General features: G+C 41.4%; 1 protein-coding gene across 5 annotated transcripts in view; it reads right to left on the minus strand.

Annotated features, from left to right (window-relative positions):
* Positions 1-24855, minus strand: part of PPP1R9A (protein phosphatase 1 regulatory subunit 9A) — a 189435-nt gene that overhangs the window by 51902 nt on the left and 112678 nt on the right. For all 5 annotated transcript variants that reach the window (XM_084858772.1, XM_084858771.1, XM_084858769.1 and 2 more), the window contains exons 6-8: positions 20860-20995; positions 7012-7167; positions 1421-1474 (exon numbers count right to left, since the gene is read on the minus strand). In XM_084858772.1, the coding sequence (XP_084714898.1) occupies positions 1421-1474; positions 7012-7167; positions 20860-20995 (346 nt within the window). The remainder of the gene's footprint in view (positions 1-1420; positions 1475-7011; positions 7168-20859; positions 20996-24855) is intronic.

A 24855-nucleotide genomic window follows, 5' to 3' on the forward strand; every position in this document is an offset into this window, starting at 1 on the left:
TGATTGGGCTGTATAGACCTGGAAGGCGGTATATAAATACTTAAATAAACAAGGCAAATTAAAAAATAGTCTCATGACAGATGAAATAAATGTAATTTTGACATATTTATGGTGCAACATTAACATAATGAGACGTCATATCTATATAAGGTGCTGTGTAATAACGAATGGTCAGTACTGAGAACTAAGCTATGCATTTAAACTTTTCAATTTAAATGCTCTCCTACTGTGGAACCAAAACTTGGCTCTAATTTTAAAGGGTTTAAATACCAGTTCTTTAATAGATCATATTCAGTATTTGCTTCTGAAGAAGTGGCAAAATCACAAGGAAGGTAATACATTTAAAAGTTGTTATTATCTTAGCCTTAAGAAAACGTTGCACACAATCCAGAGGAAGTGGATATACTTTACTCTTATTAAAATCAAAAGTGATCACCAGCTAAGCCTTTAATTGTGGGTTTAACTTCCATTAATTTCAGTGGGTCTTAAAGCAAGCATAATTTGGTTTCTTTAGAAATCAGGGGGTGGGGGAGATGAGACATAGAAAAAATACAGCAAAGATTTCTGTATTACAAATCACAGATGTATGGCTAGCCAAAGGCAAAAACCTTTGAAGACAATAAGATTTTCAAAGGTATCAGATTCCACATACGTGGATTTCTATTGCTATTATCAGACCTTAATCTGGTAAGAAAATTTCAGAGTTTTTAAAATGAAAGCAGAGGGGGAAATCATAATAGGAAAAAATGAATGGTGCTAGAATTTCCATTTATATCAGTCCCTATGCACCAGTCTCAAACACATCAATGATGAAATAAACATTATGCTGTCATTCAGAGTTTAAAAAACAACTTAAAACTTAATTAGCAACAGCAGCAACAATCCTCCAAATTCAGCAAGGCAGATAAACTGAAAAGAACTTCATTCTGAAATGTAACATTATCAAATATGACAAATGAATGCCTCAAACAGGTTATGCATAAGACAAGCAAATTAATATAATAAACAATAAACCTGTTAAAGTTGGAAGTAGAATTTCTAAAAATCAGTTTAAGTGCCTCATGCTTTTTTTCTATACAACAATAAAATATTACACTTCGTGCTTCTCAGAACTAAGGGAGCAATTTCTCCTATATATGAAAAGCAAATGTTTTATCGTTTCTGTTAGTGATCTTATAATGTGGGAAAGGAATTAAAATTTATGTCATTGCAGCTATTTTCCTTGCAACAATACTCCTCCTGTTCTCACTGAGGCTCACATATACTATTTCTACCAAAACAAGCTTTCCTGAGCTACTGTACATAGTGCTTTCCTTTGATGTCTATTCTCAATGACAAGTTACTTTTCTTTTCCTTGCTTTGGATACAGCCTATAGCAGCTAAAAATAGGAATAGTTCAGTAGCCACTAATCATCCTTACCTTCGTTTTCAGCTTCTGAATCTCAGCTTCTGTAACTGCATGCTTGATTTGCAACTGAAAATGCAAAACCACAAAGTGAACAAGTGAGCTGCAAATGCTACTGCTCCAATATTTTCTTTTAGCAAAAAAGATGAATACTGTTGTACATACAGCAGAAGGCCCACAAAAGTGCTGCAGTGCAGTAGACTGTAAATTAAAATATCTAGCCTGGAAAATGACTCAGTCTATGCAAGTTAATTAAGGAAAAAGTGTTGCTGGCCAGTCTCTCAGAATATCAGATTAGGATATCCAATCTGCCTGGAATGTCTTGAAGGAGGAGGAAATACCAGTTGTTGTACTCTGTTAGCCAGCCTGATTTGAATGTCCCAGCGCACACAAACATTCTTAGAAAGCCTCACTGCACAGATTAAGCAGGTATGTCATAGAGGGCAGCTAACACAGAAACAGGTTATTAGAAGGCTTCAACACCATAAAGGACACACACATATATACTGCAAGCAAAAAGGAAAGCTTATGTGATCCTCGACCTACAGTTGTATGACCTTCAACCTGAAAAAGATTTAAAGAGATGCCCAGTTGGTTTTCCTACTTCCCTGCAAAAATGTCGGAGATGAAAGCACCATCCCTGGACATGAGGTTCTATTCAGGATAGATACGGATCTGGCTGTGGGAAAACTCTATCCCAGCTCCAAAATAAAAATTAGGATTAAAACTGGAGGTAAAGTGTAAATATTTCTCCAGTACAGTTTTCCTGTGTGCGTGTCTGCGCTCTCTCACCGACAGACACGTGCGTGCACGTACCCGCTCACTATCTCAAGGGGGGGGGGTCACAGTCCCATACTATGCACATACTTTATGGCCACACTTGTTTTTTGTATATACACATCAATTTGCACTATTTATGTATGTCTGCAGAGCATACTCCTTCCCCCTTAGGAGACTGAACTTGTCGCCACTTTTCCACAGTACTCCCCATGCTCATGTTTTCCTGCTTTCTCTGTTGCAGTGGAGAATGGAGACATTTATGAACTGCAAAAATATGCAGGAAACCACTCTCCCTCCTTACTCTTTTCCGTTAAGGACTGCAAGTTGTGTCTCTCTTTTGGCCTTCCTGCACAATCTAAGTTCTGTCTGCATGGGAAAGCTGAAGTGTAAGAATTGATTTGCAAGGTGATAGCTGGGTTGTTGTTTTTTAAAATATATACCCACATTGCCTTTCCATACTAAGGCATCCAAGATGGTTAACAGCAAGATAGCTAACAGCAATAAATCATGCAAATCAAATAAAATTAAATAATTACAGCTTCTTCTTAAGGTGCTGTCTCCTATCGGAAGTTAGCTATCATTACAGCTATTTTCATTTTTGATGCTGCTGTTCTGAATTGTTGAGCTGAACCATTCCCTCGGATTCTTTAACCATGATGTTCATTGTCTTCCTATTGATCTTTCTCCTTCCATTTTCCCTTGTATAATGAGTTGGGGAATAGCGTATTTTTCGCCTTGGATAATATGACCAAGGTATTGTAACTTTCTTCTCTTGATGATCTTTACCAATTCTGTTCGTTTGCTTACTCTGCATGATTCTATAGTACGTTCTCGTTTGTTACTCGATCAGTCCACAGTATTTTCAACATGCACTGGTATATCCACATCTCGAAGGATTCAATTTTCTTCAGATTGTTCTTCTTAGGTGTCCAAACCTCCACTCCATAAAATAATATTGAGAACACATAGCATCTTATCATCCAAATCCTTACTGCAACATTAAGGTCCCGATTACATAATTATTCCATTTTAAAAAATGCCGTTCTTGCCATCTTCATTCCTGTGTTTATCACTTATATTTGTTCATTTCTTTCATTGAGCAAAGTTCCTAGGTATTTGTATTTTGTGACTCGCTCAATTGGCATGTTATTTATTGTAATATTAAATACAGTAAAAGGCTTTTTGCTTATCACCATATATTTTGTTTATTTGTTTTAAGGCCATACTCATTACTTACTTTATTAATCTGTTCTAGTAATTTTTGTAAGTCAGATATATTGTCTGTTATTACTATGGTGTCATCAGCATAGCGAACTGTTAATTATTTTTCCATTGATGTTTATGCCAGCTGTTTGTTTAGCAAGTGCTTCATTAAATATAGCTTCTGAATATAAAGTGAACAGCATAGGCGATAGGACACAGCCTTGTCTTACTCCTCTTTGCAATTTCTTTGATAACTCTCCATCTATATGAACTGAGACTGTTTGATTCCAATACAAATCTTCTATAATCTGTATCTCCTGACTATCGATATCGGCTTTTCTCAGTATGTCAATCAATCACTGGTGACAAACTTTATCAAATGCCTTCTCATAATCAATAAATCCCAATATGTCTTTATTCATATCAACACATCTTTGAATTAAGATGTTAATGCCAAATAAAGCTTATCTTGTTCCCATCCCACTTCTAAATCCAAACTCTGTTTCACTTATATACAATTCTAATTTCTTATACATTTGATTGTGAATAATTTTGAGAAATATTTTTAATGCATGACACATAAGGTTGATCTATATTTGGAGTATTTTTTAACATTGCCTTTTTGGGGCAGTACTATGAATGTTGCTTTAAGCCATTCTCTTGGTATGATACCAGTTTTATAGATAGTATTATACAAATGTACCAAGAGCTGTATTTCATCCCCTTCAATTAACTTGAGTAGTTCAGCTGGTATCCCATCAGGGCCAACATCCGTTTTTTCCTTTGTATTCCTTATAGCATATTCTACCTCCTCACACATAATATCAGGTCCATGTCTATACTCAAAATTACAGCAATCAAGATACAAAAGTACTCACATAAAAAAGGAACAAATAAATACAGTGACCAGCTGTACTAAAAAACAGGTCAACACTAGGAGATCAAAATCAGATAAGAAGGCTAAAAAAGAAGGTATTTAGGCCTGCTGGCAAAAGGTCAGTGGGATGGAGGCTACATGGGCCCTCCCTAGGAAGGGAGTTCCAAAACCTGGGTACAGACCCTGAGAAGGCCTCTTGTTTTGCCCACCAGATAACCTCTGATATTGGCAGGAAGCCATGGAGGGCCTCTCCCACAGATCTCAGTACCCAGGCATGTTCATATTGGAAAAGGTGGTCCTTCAGATAACCTGCTCCTATAAATCCTAGATAACTTGGTCCTGTAAATCCCATGAAATGTATGCTGCCCTGCATGAATTGGGCAACAGGAAAGCCCAAAACACCTAGCTTTAAAAACCAGACAAAGCTTACAATTATTTCTCCTTCATCTCCTATTGTTGAAATCTATTATTTGAACTAGAAACAATCTCACAATCTCCTCAGACTCCACAGACCAACTTAGACAGAGGAATGGCAGTGTGGTGGCTGTTGGAAATCCAAACAGTTAGTGCGGCCTTCCTCAACCTGGTATCTCCAGGTGCTGGGCTCCAACTCCCATCAGCCCCAGGCTGTATGGCCAATGGTCAGGAATGCTGGGAGCTGTAGCAGAAAACATCTGAGGTACACCAGGTTGGGTAAGGCTCAGTTAGCGTCTACTTAACATTCTGCTCCAGTCATGTGTGGTGTTCAGCAAATAGGTCCTGTATTTTCACCGCACAACCATAAATCTCAGTTCACCACATCACTTTTAGCCATCTCTAATTGCCTTTCTAAAATAATTCTATAAGCAAGTGAACTATATTTAGCCTTTTCAGTAAATAATGCAAAACAGAGCTTTGAACAATTTTGTAAGTTAACAATCTGCTCAGGTACAGATGTTTTCTATGCTACTAGGACAGGGCCTCCCAATAAACATAAACAGTGAACACGGATTGCACCATCAGATAACTGAATCTCAAGACAGCATCTATTGAATTAGAAGTCAGCAAGACTGTCTCATTGATAAACCAAAGAGCACCCTGTGCCAGGTTTTACTTTGCTGGAGTTACTTAAGCAGAGCCTAGAAGGTCTTCTCCTACGGATGCAGTTGCTGCACCCTGCAGTGCAGAGCCTTCATTGAATAGGGGGTTGGACTGGGTTCTCATGCTTCTGGATGTCAGTCCCTTACGTATTCTCCAATTTTTTTCTAGGGTACCATCCCAGCTATTCCCAGTTATTACTAATAATACTGAACTATTCCAGTTTTTGGAAGCACGCTATGCAGAATGCAGGCACTACTGTCATCTTCTCACCAAATAAATTTCCTCCTCAGGTAACATTCCTAAATCGGGAACTGCTGTGTAACTTCCATTTACACACGTGTGATGAAAGCACAAGCATTTGTTTTTCCAGGTGTGCTTCACTTTGTCTACATGGGGCCTGGTGGGGAACTCCCATCCCTCCTGGCCAGCATAGGCAATGGTCATGGATTAGGGGAGTTGGAGTCCAACAACTGGAGGGCCCCAGGTTCCCCACCCCTGATATAGGGTGAAATATGTGGGCATGCTTTTTACAGGTCACAATGAACATGTTTATTTATTATTGCATTTATATCCCACCTTTTTTCCTCTTGCAAGGAACCCAAGGCGGCTTACATTATCCTCCTCCTCTCTGTTGTATCCTCACAACAACAACCCTGTGAGGTAGGTTGGGCTGAGAGTCTGTGACTGGCCCAAAGTCACCCAGTGAGCTTCCATGGCCAAATGGGGACTAGAACCCGGATCTCCCAGCTCCCAGTCCGTCACTCTCACCACTACACTAGCTCACGTACATGTTGAGTACGTGGAAGTGCGATATCCTTTTGGAAATGTGACATGTGAAGGAAAGCTAAGATATAGCACCTGTTGGCTGTATGTCTTCACTGAACAGCGAGCAGTACCTTACAGTCCTGTCTTGTTTTGCAGCATGAAGCCATCTGGCCTTAACTGGTGACATGTTCATTTCTCCAGCCAGCCATCATTCTTAAATACAATAAGTATTGTATTGCAATGTTTATCTGGGGTGGTTGATAAGATTTGGGGAGTGGGGAAAAGCCCAAGGCAATCCTATGCATATTTACTCAGATAAATCCTATTGTGTTAAACGAGGCTTGTTGCCAGCCAAGTTTGCACAGCACTGCAGCCTTAATTTGAATTTAAAATGGGAGGCTACACACATGTCTTCAATGCATTGTTTAAGACTTGTGGTCTCTGGTTAAACTTAGTAGATTAGGATAATCAATTGTCTGTACTGATTTGTTTAACTGAAAATAAGACAGCAGGATGAAATTAATATTTGCGAAGAGATTGGATTTATAATTGATGCTTTGGCTGCAATGTCTGCACAACTTACTCCTGACTAGTTCCAGAGAAATCAGTGTGACTTATTCAGTAAGTAGTTTTAGGAAAGTAGCTTTTGTTCCAGTGATTAGCATTAGCTTATTTATGGGCCATTGTCAAAATGACAGCATTACCTTTACAGCAATGGACATTTAAGAAGAACTGGCAAAAGAGAAGTCCTGCTCAAGCCATTTACATATATTGATTATGAAAGCCAGTGGGAAATCAATTAAATCACTCACAGAGAAGAATCCACATCAGTGAAGAATGCAATTAATGTGAATCAATAATATTATTTGGATACTCACTCACTCCAAGATCTCTAACATACCTCTTTGAATTTGTGAGCCAGTTTGCTGGTGTCCAGTTCCGTTGGGGAAAACATGTCGTCATTTTCAGGGAGCTCAAACACTTCAATGGCCATATCGCCTCCTGGGAGGACAGGCCCCATGTCATCCTCATCTTCATCTGTGGCATATTCCCCTGTCTTGGAAGCAAAGGATTAAAACATTTCTGACCTCTGTCGCTTACGAAAGACTTGGCTTTACTACATAAGAGTTCACACACGAATCAAACAATTTTGCATAGGCAAATAACGTGGGGTTACCCTTGAAGACGGTTCAGAAGCTGCAGCTGGTACAGAACGTGGCGGCTCGCCTGATTAAAGGCAGCCGCCGGCGAGATCACATCACTCCAGTGCTGAAGGAGTTGCACTGGTTACCAGTTGTTTTCTGGGCCAAATTCAAGGTGTTGGTTTTGACCTTTAAAACCCTATATGGTTCCGGCCCAGCCTATCTTAAGGAGCGCCTCCAGCAACACCAGACAGGCCGCTTAACAAGATCAGCCTCGGATGGCCTTCTCTCTGTCCCATCAGCCAGGACAGCTAGACTGGTGGGGACGAGGGAACTCTGTGGTGGCCCCCACTCTGTGGAACTCCCTCCCTAGGGAACTCCGCCATGCCCCCTCTTTAATGAGCATCCGTTGTGCATTAAAAACGTGGTTGTTCAGGCAGATCACTGCCTTGTTGTGGCAAAGGGGCTTGCGTAACTCAGTGAAGCCATAAGCTATGCCGGGCAGGGCCACCCAAGACGGACAGGTCATGGCAGAGAGTTCTGACAAAATGTGGTCCACTGGAGAAGGAAATGGCAACCCACTCCAGTATTCTTGCCAAGAAAACCCCATGGAACGTATCACAAGGCTAAAAGATATGACGCCGGAAGATGAGCCCCTCAGGTCAGAAGGTGTCCAATATGCTACTGGGGAAGAGCAGAGGGTATTTCCAAGTAGCGCCAGAAAGAGTGAAGCGGCTGGGCCAAAGCCGAAAGGACACTCAGCTGTGGATGTGTCTGGTGGTGAAAAGAAAATCCGATGCTGTAAAGAACAACATTGTTTAGGAACCTGGAATGTCAGATCAATGAATCAAGGTAAGCTGGAGGTGGTCAAACATGAGATGGCAAGATTGAACATCGACATCTTGGGAATCAGCGAACTAAAATGGACAGGCATGGGCGAATTTAATTCAGGTGACTATCATATCTACTATTGTGGGCAAGAATCCCTTAGAAGAAATGGAGTAGCACTCATAGTCAACAAAAAGGTGGGAAAAGCAGTACTGGGGTACAATCTTAAAAATGATAGAATGATCTCAGTACGAATCCAAGGCAAACCATTCAACATCACAGTAATTCAAGTCTATGCCCCAACCACTGAGGCCGAAGAAGCTGAGGTTGATCGGTTCTATGAAGACCTACAACACCTTCTAGAACTAACACCAAAAAAAGATGTCCTCTTCATCATAGGGGATTGGAATGCTAAAGTAGGAAGTCAAGAAATCACCGGGATAACAGGCAGGCATGGCCTTGGTGTACAAAATGAAGCAGGACAAAAGCTAATAGAGTTTTGCCAAGAGAACATGCTGATCATAGCAAACACTCTTTTCCAACAGCACAAGAGGCGACTCTATACATGGACATCACCAGATGGTCAATATCGAAATCAGATTGATTATGTCCTTTGCAGCCAAAGATGGAGAAGCTCCATACAGTCAGTAAAAACAAGACCTGGAGCTGACTGTGGCTCAGATCATGAGCTGCTTCTTGCAAAATTTCGGCTTAAATTGAAGAACGTCGGGAAAACCACTAAACCGTTCAGGTATGACCTAAATCATATCCCTGATGAATATACAGTGGAGGTGAGGAATAGATTTCAGGGATTAGACCTGATAGACAAGAGTGCCTGAGGAACTATGGACGGAGGTCCGTAACATTGTTCAGGAGGCAGCAACGAAATCCATCCCAAAGAAAAAGAAATGCAAGAAAGCCAAGTGGCTGTCTGATGAGGCTTTACAAGTAGCTGAGGAAAGAAGGGAAGCGAAAAGCAAGGGAGAAAGGGGAAGATATACCCAACTGAATGCAGAGTTCCAGAGAATAGCAAGGAGAGACAAGAAGGCCTTCTTAAATGAACAATGCAAAGAAATAGAGGAAAACAACAGAATGGGGAAGACTAGAGATCTCTTCAAGAAAATTGGAGATCTCAAGGGAACGTTTTGTGCAAAGACGGGCATGATAAAGGACAAAGAAGGCAGGGACCTAACAGAAGCAGATGAGATTAAGAAGAGGTGGCAAGAATACACAGAAGAACTATACAGGAAAGATCTGAATGTCCCTGATAGCCATGAGAGTGCGGTCACTGAACTTGAGCCGGACATCCTAGAGAGTGAAGTCAAGTGGGCCTTAGGAAGCATTACTAACAACAAAGCTAGTGGAGATGACAGTATTCCAGCTGAGCTATTTAAAATCCTAAAAGATGATGCTGTTAAAGTGCTGCATTCAATATGCCAACACATTTGGAACACTCAACAATGGCCACAAGACTGGAAAAGGTCAGTTTACATTCCAATTCCAAAGAAGGGCAACGCCAAAGAGTGTTCAAACTACCGCACAATTGCGCTCATTTCACATGCCAGCAAGGTGATGCTCAAAATCCTACAAGCTAGGCTTCAGCAGTATGCAAACCGAGAACTACCGGAAGTACAAGCTGGGTTTCGAAGAGGCAGAGGAACTAGAGATCAAATTGCCAACATTCGCTGCATCATGGAGAAAGCAAGAGAATTCCAGAAAAACGTCTATTTCTGCTTCATTGACTACGCTAAAGCCTTTGATTGTGTGGATCACAACAAACTGTGGCAAATTCTGAAAGTGATGGGAGTACCAGACCACCTTACCTGTCTCCTGAGAAACCTGTACGAGGGTCAAGAAGCAACAGTAAGAACCAGACATGGAACAACCGATTGGTTTAAAATTGGGAAAGGAGTACGACAAGGCTGCATATTGTCACCCTGCTTATTTAACTTATATGCAGAGTACATCATGAGAAATGCCGGGTTGGATGAATCAGAGGTCGGAATTAAGATTGCCGGGAGAATTATCAACAACCTCCGATATGCAGACGATACCACCCTAATGGCAGAAAGCGAAGAGGATCTAAAGAGCCTCTTGTTGAGGGTGAAAGAGGAGAGTGCAAAAGCTGGTTTGAAACTCAACATTAAAAAAACTCAGATCATGGCATCTGGCCCCATCACTTCCTGGCATATAGAAGGGGAAGAAATGGCAGCAGTGACAGATTTTACTTTCTTGGGCTCCAAGATCACCGCAGACGGTGACTGTAGCCATGAAATTAAAAGACGCTTGCTCCTTGGGAGGAAAGCTATGGCCAACCTAGACAGCATAGTAAGAAGCAGAGACATCACCTTGCCGACAAAGGTCCGTCTAATCAAAGCTATGGTTTTCCCAGTAGTAATGTATGGCTGTGAGAGCTGGACTATAAGGAAGGCTGAGCGCCGAAGAATTGATGCTTTCGAACTGTGGTGCTGGAGAAGACTCTTACGAGTGCCCTGGACTGCAAGGAGGTCAAATCAGTCCATCCTAAAGGAAATCAACCCTGAGTGGTCATTGGAAGGACAGATAATGAAGCTGAAGCTCCAATATTTTGGCCACCTAATGCGAAGAGAAAACTCCCTGGAAAAGACCCTGATGCTGGGAAAGACTGAAGGCAAAAGGAGAAGGGGACGGCAGAGGATGAGATGGCTAGATAGCATCACGGATGCAATGAATATGAACTTGAGCACGCTCCGGGAGAGAGCGCAGGACAGGAAGGCCTGGCGTGCTATGGTCCATGGGGTCACGAAGAGTCGGACACGACTGAACGACTGAACAACAGGGTATTTTAGAAAACATGTTTATTGTAGAATTTTATTGTTTTAAACTTTTTATTATACGCTGTACATCGCCCAGAGTGGCTGGGTGACCGGCCAGATGGGCGATTAATAAATTTAATAATATAAATAAATAACGCAAGTGAATGTGAAAAGACATTGGTGGCAGGAAGGAGAGGATAGAATCTCTTGGATAGTATGACAGGTAGATGCATGTTCTAGATCCTAAAGCTACAGCAGCATTCTAATGGCTTGGACTACAGGCATTGCATGCTATCTCTCTACTTACTTATTTATTCTTTGCATAGGTCCCATCCTTCCTGTATAAGGTTCACAGAGGCATGCACAAGGCTGTCCCATATTATCCTCACAACAACTCTGTCAGGCAGATGACCAGATCATGCACCATCCCGCCTAATGACAGACCACAGGTACAGAAAAAACCTTCTTGTACTGTGGCTCCAATACAATTGTGTCATAAACATGGGCCCTCCATATTAAAAATGTTAACCATTACTGGATTGAAACTATACGGCAGTAAAACATATGAATATGATGCTTTGCTGTTTTGTGTTAATCTATTTCTTAGTATTACATAACAATTTGGACATTAGTCTCTGTCTTTTAAAAAGCATTTCATACTCTTCATTTGTCATTATCTGTGGTGGTTCAAAATAGTGGCTTGTGCTTTTGTTACTGTTTTTCAGATTAACTATCTTTTTGCAGATACTGCTTTTACTGTATAGAATCAGTTTTTTAATCTTCATACATGGAAATACAGCAAGAGCTGTATCACAGAAATATAAGAGATTTTCTAAAGTAAATTTGAAAAAGCCTCATGCCCGCCCTCTCTCTCACACACATATCTTCAATGTGTCTTCTCAATTATTCTTTGCAAGAGTATCATTGCAATCCTTTACAGGTCTAGTCAGAAGTAAGACCCACTGAGGCCTGTTGGATTCTATCCTGTTAAATTCCCATAGACATGACTATGAAAATTACTTCTGAAGTTTAATGTGCTAATGCTGTATCCTTAACAACTGACTGCCAAGATGCTCTACTGAGTTCAGAAAAGTAAAGCATAGAAGTACACACTTTCACTGAAGGACCCCACCCCTTTTCTAAGGTTCCACTAAGGGCTTAGCTAGATGTTAGGGAGATGTGTGACTATCACTGACCCTCCCTGGTAGCATCCAATAAAATGTGTGATGTGACATCCCCAGCTCCAACTTATTAGGTGCCACTTGCAGAGGATATGGAAGTACCAAACATAATTACATCACTTCACCCATTCCTGTACTAAATTCTGGTACTAGATTCTAGTTGTAAGTAGAACTTACAGGAGAGATATGAACTAGGAAGAGCCACACCTCTCCCCATAAGTTCTTGTTTGGTGTTTCATTGACCCACAATAAAAATAGTTTAGTATTAGAAATGGCAGATGTTAAAAACATTGTAACAAAGACAGTGTCACCATTTACAAATAAAAACCTGAATGTATAAAACTTAAATATAGTTAAGGACCATTTTTGCTTTGTTACTGCATCACAATACATTGCTCAAATGACATATTTCCTGGGAATCTCCAGTAGCTTCTATCTTCAGTACAGCCAGGTCAAAATTTCCAGCATTTTGTTTAACAAACCCCTATCTTCTGGGTTAAAGAGAAATGTAGGTGACTCCAGTCACACTCAAATGACTCCAGTCACACTCAAATTAACCTCAGACAAACCCAGGAGAACACATCTCAAGAAGGAATCATGTTTTGGCCTGCAAGTGAATAAATGAAGGAGGGACTGTAGCAAGACTAGCTGTTGAATTAGTAAGCCACATATTAAAAAAAATCATTAGTATAGCATAAGAAGCGATGAATCAGACAAGTTATTTTCTTCACAAACCTTTTTAAGGTAACAGTTATTTTATTGTAGTTGCCTGAGGTTCCATGAAATTCTCTCTCAGTACTCTAAAACAGTTGATAACAAACAATAAGAACTCTTCTATGTAATAATATTATGATAAATAAACCTTATGTATTTTGTTTAGCTTCTACAGCAGGGGTGAGGAGCCTGTGGTCCTCTGGATGATGTTGGACCAACTCTATCACCCTGTTCATACTGGCTGAGGCTGATGGGAACTTGAGTCCAACAACATCTGAAGGGCCACAGGTTCTCCACACCTGCTCTACGATCATCTACAAAGAAGTGAGGACTAACAGAGTATGTCCAAATGGAACTATTTTCTTTTATCCTCCTCCTACTCATAGCCCTCAGTCAGGTCTCTTTCAATGGAGAATTGTCAATTTCATCAAAACAGGGAAGTGAAAGTGACAGAGATCTTTTGTTGTCCTTCAAGAGGAATATTCTGGGAGATAGCAGTTGCTAGTATTTGCTACCATTTATGTTTTATTTTGGTTTTGTTCCAAAGGACTAGTTGAACATCTTCACATGAATGACATGAGGGGAACATTTAGAGGCTACGTCTTAGCCCCTAACTCAGCCTCCCCCAACCTGGTGCCCTCCAGATGATTTGGACTTCCACTTACAACAGCCCTAGCCAACATGGCCAATGGTCAGGAATTCTGGGAGTTGTAGTGCAAAACATCTGGAGGGCACCCGGCTGGAGAAGACTGCCTTAACTATATATTTTTTACAAAGTAATTCTTCCACAATGCATTTAAAATGGTTAAGTACCAACAGTTCTATAAGATCAAAATTGAGATCCAAAGCAAAACCTTCCAAAGGTTTGTCCTGCCCGATGGGCTGCAAAATAAATCTTTTTCAGGATCTGGTGGGCCACCAACATTCCAGAATCTGCACAGTGTACAGGCCTGAGTTAGAGCAGTGAGTCAAATCCATGCAATGATGCTTCATCCAGCAGACAATTGATTACCTTGGGAAAGTCATGTGTTTTAAGAGAATCAGAAGTTAAGAAGCTGGCATGCATGGAAACGATTAATGTGTGTTTTTGGAAAACAAAGAAGTCGGCAGCTAAGATCTCTCTTCGTAATTTTAGTAAGGACTGTATGGTTGTACACTAATCTACATTCAGGTATCTGGAGAAAACCATAGTTCTCCATCTCCAACAACAAGGGAAAAATACAACCGGGAAGAAGTTATCAAATAGCATTTTGTACCCTTATACACAGTGGGCCTGCAAAAAACAAAAGAAGGTAATGGCTGCATCAGCTCCTTACACAGCACCACCTTTAAAACCAATTACAGGGAGATAAAAGTAATCCGCTGCCTGGGCAGATAACAATACTTCTGTGTATTAACAAACCCCACTCTTAATAGAGAGGCAGCATAACCCTCTGCAAGAAAAGCAAAATGTACAGAAGTATGAGTCACACCAGGGCTAGTATTTATTCTCCTGAATAAAAGAATTATTTTAAATTCGGGCTAAAACTTGTACAACTGTTTCAATAAAATATATTAGCTATGGATTTTTATTCTGGCAAAGAATAGATATATTGCTTCTCTCTCTCTCTCTCTCTCTCTCTCTCTCTCTCTCTCTCTCATTCAGAGCTAGGCAATTTCTTTAGTGCTAATGCTATTTGCAGAGCTGGAGAATTACAGGCAACTTGCTTATTTTAGTAGCAAAGAATTAACATAATTTTTATGTCACAAGAACATAAGAGCCATGCTAGATCAGACCAAGGGTACATCTAGTCCAGAATTCCGTTCACACAGTGGCCAACCAGCTGCGTATGGGGAACGCACAAGTAAGACATGAGTGCAATAGCACCTTCCCATCCATGTTCCCCAGCAACTAGTGAACAGAGGCATATGGCCTTTGATACTGGAGACAGCACATAGCTGTCAGGACTAGTAGCCATCGATAGCCTTTTTCTCCATGAATTTGTCCAATCACTTTTTAAAGCCATCCAAATTGATGGCCATCACTACCTCATGTGGAAGTGAATTCCATAGTTTAAGTATGCATCGTGTGAAGAAGTACTTCCTTTTATTTGTCTTGAATCTCCCACCAATCAACTTCATGGGATGACCACGGGTTCTAGTATTATGGGAGAGTATTATGTTGCTCCAGCCCCTTCATCATTTTAGTTGCCCCTTTCTGCATTTTTTCCAACTCTACAATAACCTTTTTAAGGTGAGCAGAAGTGTACACAGTATTCTAAGCGTGGCCACATCATGGATTTGTATAAGGGCAGTATAATCTTGGCAGGTTTTTTAAATTCCTTTTCTAATTACATCTAACATGGAATTTGCCTTTTCACAGCTGCTGCACACTGGGTTGACATTTTCATCGTACTCTCCACTAGAATCCCAAGATCTCTTTCTTAGTCAGTCACCACTACCTCAAATCCCATCAGGTTATACTTGAAGTTGGGATTTTTGTCCCAAAGTGCATCACTTTGCACTTGCTTACACTGAACTGTATTTGCCGTTTTGATGCCCATTCTCCCAGTTTGGAGAGATCCTTTTGGAGCTCCTCACAACCCCATTTTGTTTTAACCACCCTAAATCTGGTGTTGTCAGCAAACGTGGCCACTTCACTGCTCACTCCTAATTGCAGATCATTCATGAATAAGGTGAAAAGCACTGGTCCCAGTACAGATCCTTGTGGGACCCCACTGCTTACATTCCTCCACTGGGAGAATTTTCCATTTATTTCTACTCTCTGCTTTCTGTTCAACCAGTTACTGATCCATAAGAGGACCTCTCCTCTTATTCCGTCACTGCTATATTTGCTCAGGAGTATTTGGTGAGGGATGAAGTGATCCCTTCATGGATCACTGCCTTGTTGTGGCGAAGGGGCTTGTTTAACTCAGTGAAGCCGTAAGCTATGCCGTGCAGGGCCACCCAAGACGGACAGGTCATGGCAGAGAGTTCTGACAAAATGTGGTCCACTGGAGAAGGAAATGGCAACCCACTCCAGTATTCTTGCCAAGAAAACCCCATGGAACGTAACACAAGGCTAAAAGATATGACGCCGGAAGATGAGCCCCTCAGGTCGGAAGGTGTCCAATATACTACTGGGAAAGAGCAGAGGGAATTTCCAAGTAGTGCCAGAAAGAGTGAAGCGGCTGGGCCAAAGCCGAAAGGACACTCAGCTGTGGATGTGTCTGGTGGTGAAAAGAAAATCCGATGCTGTAAAGAACAATATTGTTTAGGAACCTGGAATGTCAGATCAATGAATCAAGGTAAGCTGGAGGTGGTCTAACATGAGATGGCAAGATTGAACATTGACATCTTGGGAATCAGCGAACTAAAATGGACAGGCATGGGCGAATTTAATTCAGGTGACCATCATATCTACTATTGTGGGCAAGAATCCCTTAGAAGAAATGGAGTAGCACTCATAGTCAATAAAAGGGTGGGAAAAGCAGTACTGGGGTACAATCTCAAAAACGATAGAATGATCTCAGTACGAATCCAAGGCAAACCATTCAACATCACAGTAATTCAAGTCTATGCCCCAACCACTGATGCCGAAGAAGCTGAGGTTGATCGGTTCTATGAAGGCCTACAACACCTTCTAGAACTAACACCAAAAAAAGATGTCCTCTTCATCATAGGGGATTGGAATGCTAAAGTAGGAAGTCAAGAAATCACTGGGATAACAGGCAGGCATGGCCTTGGTGTACAAAATGAAGCAGGACAAAGGCTAATAGAGTTTTGCCAAGAGAACACGCTGATCATAGCAAACACGCTTTTCCAACAGCACAGGAGACGACTCTACACATAGACATCACCAGATGGTCAATATCGAAATCAGATGGATTATGTCCTTTGCAGCCAAAGATGGAGAAGCTCTATACAGTCAGTCAAAACAAGACCTGGAGCTGACTGTAGCTCAGATCATGAGCTTCTTGTTGCAAAATTTCAGCTTAAACTGAAGAACGTCGGGAAAACCACTAAACCATTCAGGTATGACCTAAATCATATCCCTTATGAATACACAGTGGAGGTGAGGAATAAATTTCAGGGATTAGACCTGATAGACAAGAGTGCCTGAGGAACTATGGACGGAGGTCCGTAACATTGTTCAGGAGGCAGCAACGAAATCCATCCCAAAGAAAAAGAAATGCAAGAAAGCCAAGTGGCTGTCTGATACGGCTCTACAAGTAGCTGAGGAAAGAAGGGAAGCGAAAAGCAAGGGAGAAAAGGGAAGATATATCCAACTGAATGCAGAGTTCCAGAGAATAGCAAGGAGAGACAAGAAGGCCTTCTTAAATGAACAATGCAAAGAAATAGAGGAAAACAACAGAATGGGAAAGACTAGAGATCTTTTCAAGAAAATCGGAGATCTCAAGGGAACGTTTTGTGCAAAGACGGGCATGATAAAGGACAAAGAAGGCAGGGACCTAACAGAAGCAGATGAGATTAAGAAGAGGTGGAAAGAATACACAGAAGAACTATACAGGAAAGATCTGAATGTCCCTGATAGCCATGAGAGTGCGGTCACTGAACTTGAGCCGGACATCCTCGAGAGTGAAGTCAAGTGGGCCTTAGGAAGCATTACTAACAACAAAGCTAGTGGAGATGACAGTATTCCAGCTGAGCTATTTAAAATCCTAAAAGATGATGCTGTTAAAGTGCTGCATTCAATATGCCAACACATTTGGAACACTCAGCAATGGCCGCAAGACTGGAAAAGGTCAGTTTACATTCCAATTCCAAAGAAGGGCAACGCCAAAGAGTGTTCAAACTACCGCACAATTGCGCTCATTTCACATGCCAGCAAGGTGATGCTCAAAATCCTACAAGCTAGGCTTCAGCAGTATGCGAACCGAGAACTACTCGAAGTACAAGCGGGGTTTCGAAGAGGCAGAGGAAGTAGAGATCAAATCGCCAACATTCGCTGCATCATGGAGAAAGCAAGAGAATTCCAGAAAAACATCTATTTCTGCTTCATTGACTACGCTAAAGCCTTTGATTGTGTGGATCACAACAAACTGTGGCAAATTCTTAAAGTGATGGGATTACCAGACCACCTTACCTGTCTCCTGAGAAACCTGTACGAGGGTCAAGAAGCAACAGTAAGAACCAGACATGGAACAACCGATTGGTTCAAATTTGGGAAAGGAGTACGACAAGGCTGCATATTGTCACCCTGCTTATTTAACTTATATGCAGAGTACATCATGAGAAATGCTGGGTTGGATGAATCAGAGGTCGGAATTAAGATTGCTGAGAGAATTATCAACAACCTCCGATATGCAGACGATACCACCCTAATGGCAGAAAGCAAAGAGGATCTCAAGAGCCTCTTGTTGAGGGTGAAAGAGGAGAGTGCAAAAGCTGGTTTGAAACTCAACATGAAAAAAACTAAGATCATGGCATCTGGCCCCATCACGTCCTGGCATATAGAAGGGGAAGAAATGGAAGCAGTGACAGATTTTACTTTCTTGGGCTCCAAGATCACCGCAGACGGTGACTGTAGCCATGAAATTAAAAGACGCTTGCTCCTTGGGAGGAAAGCTATGGCAAACCTAGACAGCATAGTAAGAAGCAGAGACATCACCTTGCCGACAAAGGTCCGTCTAATCAAAGTTTCCCAGTAGTAATGTATGGCTGTGAGAGCTGGATTATAAGGAAGGCTGAGAGCTGAAGAATTGATGCTTTCGAACTGTGGTGCTGGAGAAGACTCTTACGAGTCCCCTGAACTGCAAGGAGGTCAAATCAGTCAATCCTAAAGGAAATCAACCCTGAGTGCTCATTGGAAGGACAGATACTGAAGCTGAAGTTCAAATATTTTGGCCACCTAATGTGAAGAGAAAACTCTCTGGAAAAGACCCTGATGCTGGGAAAGACTGAAGGCAAAAGGAGAAGGGGACAGCAGAGGATGAGATGGCTAGATAGCATCACTGATGCAGTGAATATGAACTTGAGCACACTCCAGAAGAGAGCGCAGGACAGGAAGGCCTGGCGTGCTATGGTCCATGGGGTCATGAAGAGTCGGACACGACTGAACGACTGAACAACAACAATTTGGTGAGGGACTCTGTCAAAAGCCTTTTGGAAGTCGAAGTAAACAATGTACACTGAATCACCCATGTCCACATGTTTATTGACACTCTCAAAGAATTCTAAAAGGTTAGTGAGACAGGACTTACCTTTGTGGAAGCCATACTGCTTCTTTTTCAGCAGTTCCTGTCCTTCTATATGCTTACTAATTTTATCTTTAATAGTGGTTTCAACCAATTTACCTGGAACAGATGTTAAGCTAACTGGCCTGTAATTTCCCAGATCATTTTAATGAAAATGGAAAAGTCAGGCTTCAATGAATGGACATGTTGGCATTTATTCTGAAATTATTATTCTGTTGAGCCTGTGTAGGCAATATTTCATCCCTAGGATTATACCACCAGGCAGATATGACCCGTCAGGTTGAGGAGTTTTAGGACTGACCTCTTGTTTTTAAGTTGTTTCTGACCTCTCTGTTTACTGATTAGATGTTTGTTTGTTTTTTACACACCACAGTGAGACGAAATGGGGTAGGAAGGATGCAAGCAAGCCCTATGGCCTCACCCTTGGACAAAATCCCAGTACCAAAGTATTGTGTGAAAGGGGCCTTTACACTCTGAAAATCTAAGACCAAGTCACATATTACCATGCAAAAGTGGATCTAACAGCAGCTTGGTGTTGCTATTAGATCCAGCTTTGCTCATGGCAACATTGCCAACCTGTGGCCACCAGATGTTTTGGCTTGCAACTCCAGTCATTGGTTACCATTGGCTATGCTAGCTAGGGCTGACAGGAGTTGTAAGCCAAAACATCTGGAGGTCCCCAAGTTGTCCACCTCTGGCTTATGGAGTTCCACGTGGTGCAGAGCACTTTGCACCAACTTTTGTGAGTGTGCTAGCTGCAACACCTTCTGGCAAGAGATAACCTTGCCAGTTATTCTTCCTTTGGTAACATCCAGGCTTGATTTGTGGAATGTAATGCATTTTACATGAGAGCTACCTCTGAGAAGTATTTGGAAAATTAAAATGCTCATTTTAACCCATAAGGCTCTAAACACTTCCAGGCTATCAAAACAACTGCTAAACAAATGCAATTTTTTTTTTACATGGGAAAACTATCATTAGATAAGTTTTCCTTGTGAATTTAATGTGGTAAATCTATGTGAATGTACTACCATGTGGTGACAGCTGGTATTTACCAAAGCTTGAGAACCATGAAACTCACTTGACATGATAAATACCAACTGTCATCACACTGATGTGCATTCACAAGAAATAATCACCATGTAGAACTGGCAAGGGCCATAGCTCAGTGGCAGAGCAGATGCTTTGCAGGCAGAAGGTCCCAGGTTCAATTCCAGGCAACTCCAAGTAGGGCTGGGAAAGAATCCTGCCTGAAACTCTGGAGAGCCATTGCCAGTTAGTGTTGACAGTAGTGACCTACATGTAGAAGTCAACTTCCTATGTTTCCTATCTAATTTCACCACATGAATTAAAGTGAAGTGGCCTAAAGGCAGCATGAAAATTGGGGATCTTTCTCCTGCCCCGACCTTATCTGTAATACTTTAGCACGTTTGGCCACTGGTCTGCAATGGTGAGGACTGAAAACCTTTAAAAGATCAAAGTAGGGTTCTCAGGACTTCTAACAAGAATCTGAAAGCAGCACAATAGTGCAATGGCGACCACGAACCACAATGGGGACCACAATAGTGCATAGGGACAATATGTGACCCTAGTTGGTATTCAAGAGTGTCATTCTTCTGCTCAGTTCCAGGGTGAACTTCCTACCCTCCCAAAGTTCTGCATTCAACAATAACAATTTTACATATTTAAAGAGAAATCTATTGTGTACAGCATGACTATGATTATGGTCAGGCAGGGTGGAACGCTTTTTCATTTGCAAAAGGAACTGTTTCCAACTGTGATCAGACAAAGAGGGAGAGAGGGGGAGGGAGAGAGAGAGAGAGAGAAAGAAATGCAAGTAGACAAGGAAAGGGAATTCCATGAAGTTACAAGAGAAGGAACAAACATGTTACCTCATCATCATCTGCGTCATATTGTGCATAATGCTGTTCCAAAAGCTCTCTCTGGCGACGTTCCTGTTCTAGGGTCTGGCTAATCAACTGAGCCACTTCACTTACTTGTCCTGGCTTTTCTCTGCCAATTATAAACCTGAGGAGAACATCAGGGAACAAAAGTCATTTCCCATCTTCTCCTTACCATATACTAAATGTCCAAATATAGCAAAAGGTCATGTAACACCCTAAAAACTAACAGTTTTATTATGGCACAAGCATGAAAGCAGCATAATAAATGCCAAAAGCAAATAAATAAATGAAACATGAATATATGTTTTTATTGTCAGTTTTCCTTAATGACCTAGAATCATGATGTAGCACAAATGTTATAATACAGAGTATGCAAAAATATTTTACAAAACTTCGGGGCTAGTGAGATTTCCTAGAAGGGAGAGTTGGTGACCTGAGTACACCAGTGAGAGGAGGGATCCTTTCCTTTTTGGTATGTTCTGCTTTCCCTGTAACAGTAGGAGGAAGCAACAGCCAGGGCTTACAAGCAGGACACAAGGAGGAGAGAAAATTGTGTTTCTCCCCCCTTTCAGCAGCCCAGGTGTCCATTCTCAGATAAATGTTTAGGTGCCTCTGGACAGTTAGATTTTGGTGTTCCAGGTTATAACATTAATGCATGTGCTTCCCTTACTGGTTTAGAACTACTTTGAGCTTTATTTAAAATGATAAGTATGTAAAGGAGTAGTGTCTATAAAGCCCTTGATCTCAGATAGCTATAGCTTGATGTAACAAATCAATGGAGGAAAGATATTTGAAAGGACAAAGTAAATGGTATTACATACTATAGGTTGGATCCAGTGGACCGTGCAAGCAGCACCACACACACCCAGCGGAGCTTCCAAGGACCCCCGTCTAAAGAGAGGATTCCTGTAATATATTTCACACTGGTCCTGAAATACAAGGGACCTAGGGCAGCAGCCTCCAATGCAGTGTGTGGAACTAGTGAAAGGTAGTGTGAGGTGGAGGAACAAAACCGTGGTACGAGTCTGGAAGCAACTGCATGCACCTAAAGGGACCTGTGGACCCCCACCCACCTTTTAAAGTCCTGCTCCCTACATTCCTTCCATTCCCCTCAAAATCAGGGAACAAATTTTATATTAAATATGTCACTGCAAGCCTGTGATGTTCTAATCACTTGGTGCAAATATAAAGATTCCTGGCATATTAAGTGCTCCTTGGCATGCAGTGCATGCCCAGATGTTTTGCTCTTTATTTAACTGCATAAATGAACAGACACCCATATGTTATAGGCACAGCCTTTTCCCCCTTCGTCTCTGTATTTTCTTGAACATTTCCATTGTTCCCCGACAATCTTAGAGGTAATAGTTGCTATAATTTCTTTCCTCTGCCATCATGAAAGCACATGGGTCTAATAGCTATTTTAATTACTATTAAATTTATTCTGACTGCAAGTCTTGTGGACACTGGCACATCATGTAATTCAATCAATAGTCTGCTAAATCTCAAAAGCAAAGGAGGGTTTTAAAATGACTCAAAGTGGAAAGAATACTTCAGTAAGAGGCTATGAAAGGCAGAGATTCACAGACAAAATCATTTTCTACATCTATGCAGCAGCCTGTCCCAACTTGCTGCCCTCCAGATGTGTTGGACTACAACTCCCATCATCCCTGGCCAGCATGGCCATTCCTGGCCATTAATTGGCCATGCTGGCTGGAAATGATGGGAGTTGCAGTGCAACGCATTTGGAAGGCAGCAGAGTGGTGAAGACTGCTCTAAAGCCAGTTAACGCACATCCATATCCCAAATTCACATGTACTAGGTAGCTAGGAATTATTAGGAATAAATGTTTTTAATTTTCCTTAAATTATTTCATATGTTTATTTCATTTATGTCCCCACATTGCTATCACGGAACTTGAAGTGGCAGACCCAGACCTTAATTTCAGAAATATTCTGACGTTGTGGGATAGGTTGCTTGATCTGACGTGCTGGTGCTGCAAATTCTTCAAAGGCACTTAAGATTCTGCGTCAATTTGCAACACTTCTCAAGAGCATCCCCTCTGCTGAGTAATTTGTCAGACATGAAGTCATAGAGAGAAGCAGACTGGAATGCAGTGTGGCATATGCAAAGGTGCCAATGATGACTTCCAAAGGAGAAAAAAAGGTATCTAAAATGACCTCATCCAAAATGATGCAGAGACCAAATAACTAGGTACAGAGAACATACAAGGCTAGGAGAAAATCAGAGTGAAATCTATGGGAGTCAACATATTAACCTCCATTATGCCTGTCCCCCGAAGGTCAACAAGAACCTACATCATAAACTCATGCAGGGGAGATAGAAACCTCACTTATTTCTTCTCTCTCTCTCTCTCTCTCTCTCTCTCTCACACACACACACACACACACACACACACACACACACACACACACACGGCCTTACTCCCTTTCAACTGCTTCCCTTCCCCTTCTGCTCCTCTGCATCCCAGTCCTCCAAGTGCTTCTTCACTGCCCACTAACCAAAACAGCCTGCTCTGGGAAATGAGATATTTGGCCTTTTCTACACATGAAAAGCCTGGGAAGACAACAGCTGAAACTTCCCAGATACACAGAAGACAAGAGGAGCTACCAAAAAATACACAGGTCTGTTAGCTGCTGGTTTTTGACTTCAAGAGATTAAGTCAGTATGGCTGTGGACCTGCCCACATTAAATGAAGTGGGCAAAGAGGTTTACATGGCTACCTGGTAGGAGTCTACAACGCCCCCCCCCCCCAATCTATATATCTTCCTGAAAGAGGCAGTTATGTTCCTGAATCTATGTAGCTGTTTCAAATGGCTCTGTGCTCCCAACTTGCCAGCACTGTTCTTGGCCACGACCCCTCAAGTAGCCAAGAGGGGCTATGGGAGTCTCTGATAAGGGCCAGGGACACAGAAGGAGCCAAAGCCAGGATAGCCCAGGCCCTATTCACAGAAGCAACAGTTAGATGAGCTGTTGATTAGCTTGTGTAAATTGTTTTGCTCTTTATTTAACTGCATAAACAGACAGACACCCATATGTTATAAGCACAACGATAACATCACTTGATCAGCTTATATAAATTAATGGATATTGCATTAACGTTCCATGCAGGAAAACTATCATATATAATAGCTGAAGCTGTCTCTTGAAAAATACACTCATGTGAATTAGTCCTTATTGACACAACTGCATTTGCAACGGAGCCCATCCAAAGCACAAACTGGGTTGCTCTTCCAGCAGCCTCTTGCTCATATGTAAAAACCTGTTTTGTCCCTGCTGCACTGGGGGCCATCAACAGTACATGTTATTGCTATGTTCCAGCCTACCAGCATAACCAATACTTTAAAGCAGTTTACACTGGAAATATAAACTTGTATTCGAGGGGAGAACATTTCTAATATATTTAAATATATTCCAGTTCTTATTATGCAGATAGAAGCCTGCATAAAAGAGGCATAATGTTCTGAATCACTGCCTAAAAGAAGTAGCCACTGAAGCATAAGAACACTTCAATAACCTAGCTAATTATATACTTCCCGTTACTAGATAACTAGAACTAGACATCTCCTTTAGTACTGGCAAGACGGTATTAAGAGACATACAGTATGATTAAAGAAAACAGAAAGTATAATAACCGGTGTAGTCACATATTAGGAACATGCAGATGATAGGCAAAGTCGACCGGCAAATTCTCTTAAGCAAATCCCTCTGAAATGAGTAAGTGCTGTGCAAGAGTGCTTCCTAATGGATTGTGCCCTTTCATGTTAGTAGTGTGCTAAAATCCAATGTAACATCTCAATGTGGAATACTCTGTTTAGGACGTTACTTTCTGAAGATAGTAACTATTGAAAACTGTGTTTTCTCTAGTAAACATGGTATTCTATGTGAAAGCTTGTTCACTAGTCTTCCTGGGCCTTCTAGTATGCCTTACATTTCCTAGCTTTAAAGTGTCATGGTCACATGCCA

This window comes from Heloderma suspectum, chromosome 5 (genome assembly GCF_057233095.1).
Source record: "Heloderma suspectum isolate Gila_16-S chromosome 5, 16-S_ref, whole genome shotgun sequence".
NCBI classification, from domain to species: Eukaryota; Metazoa; Chordata; class Lepidosauria; order Squamata; family Helodermatidae; genus Heloderma; species Heloderma suspectum.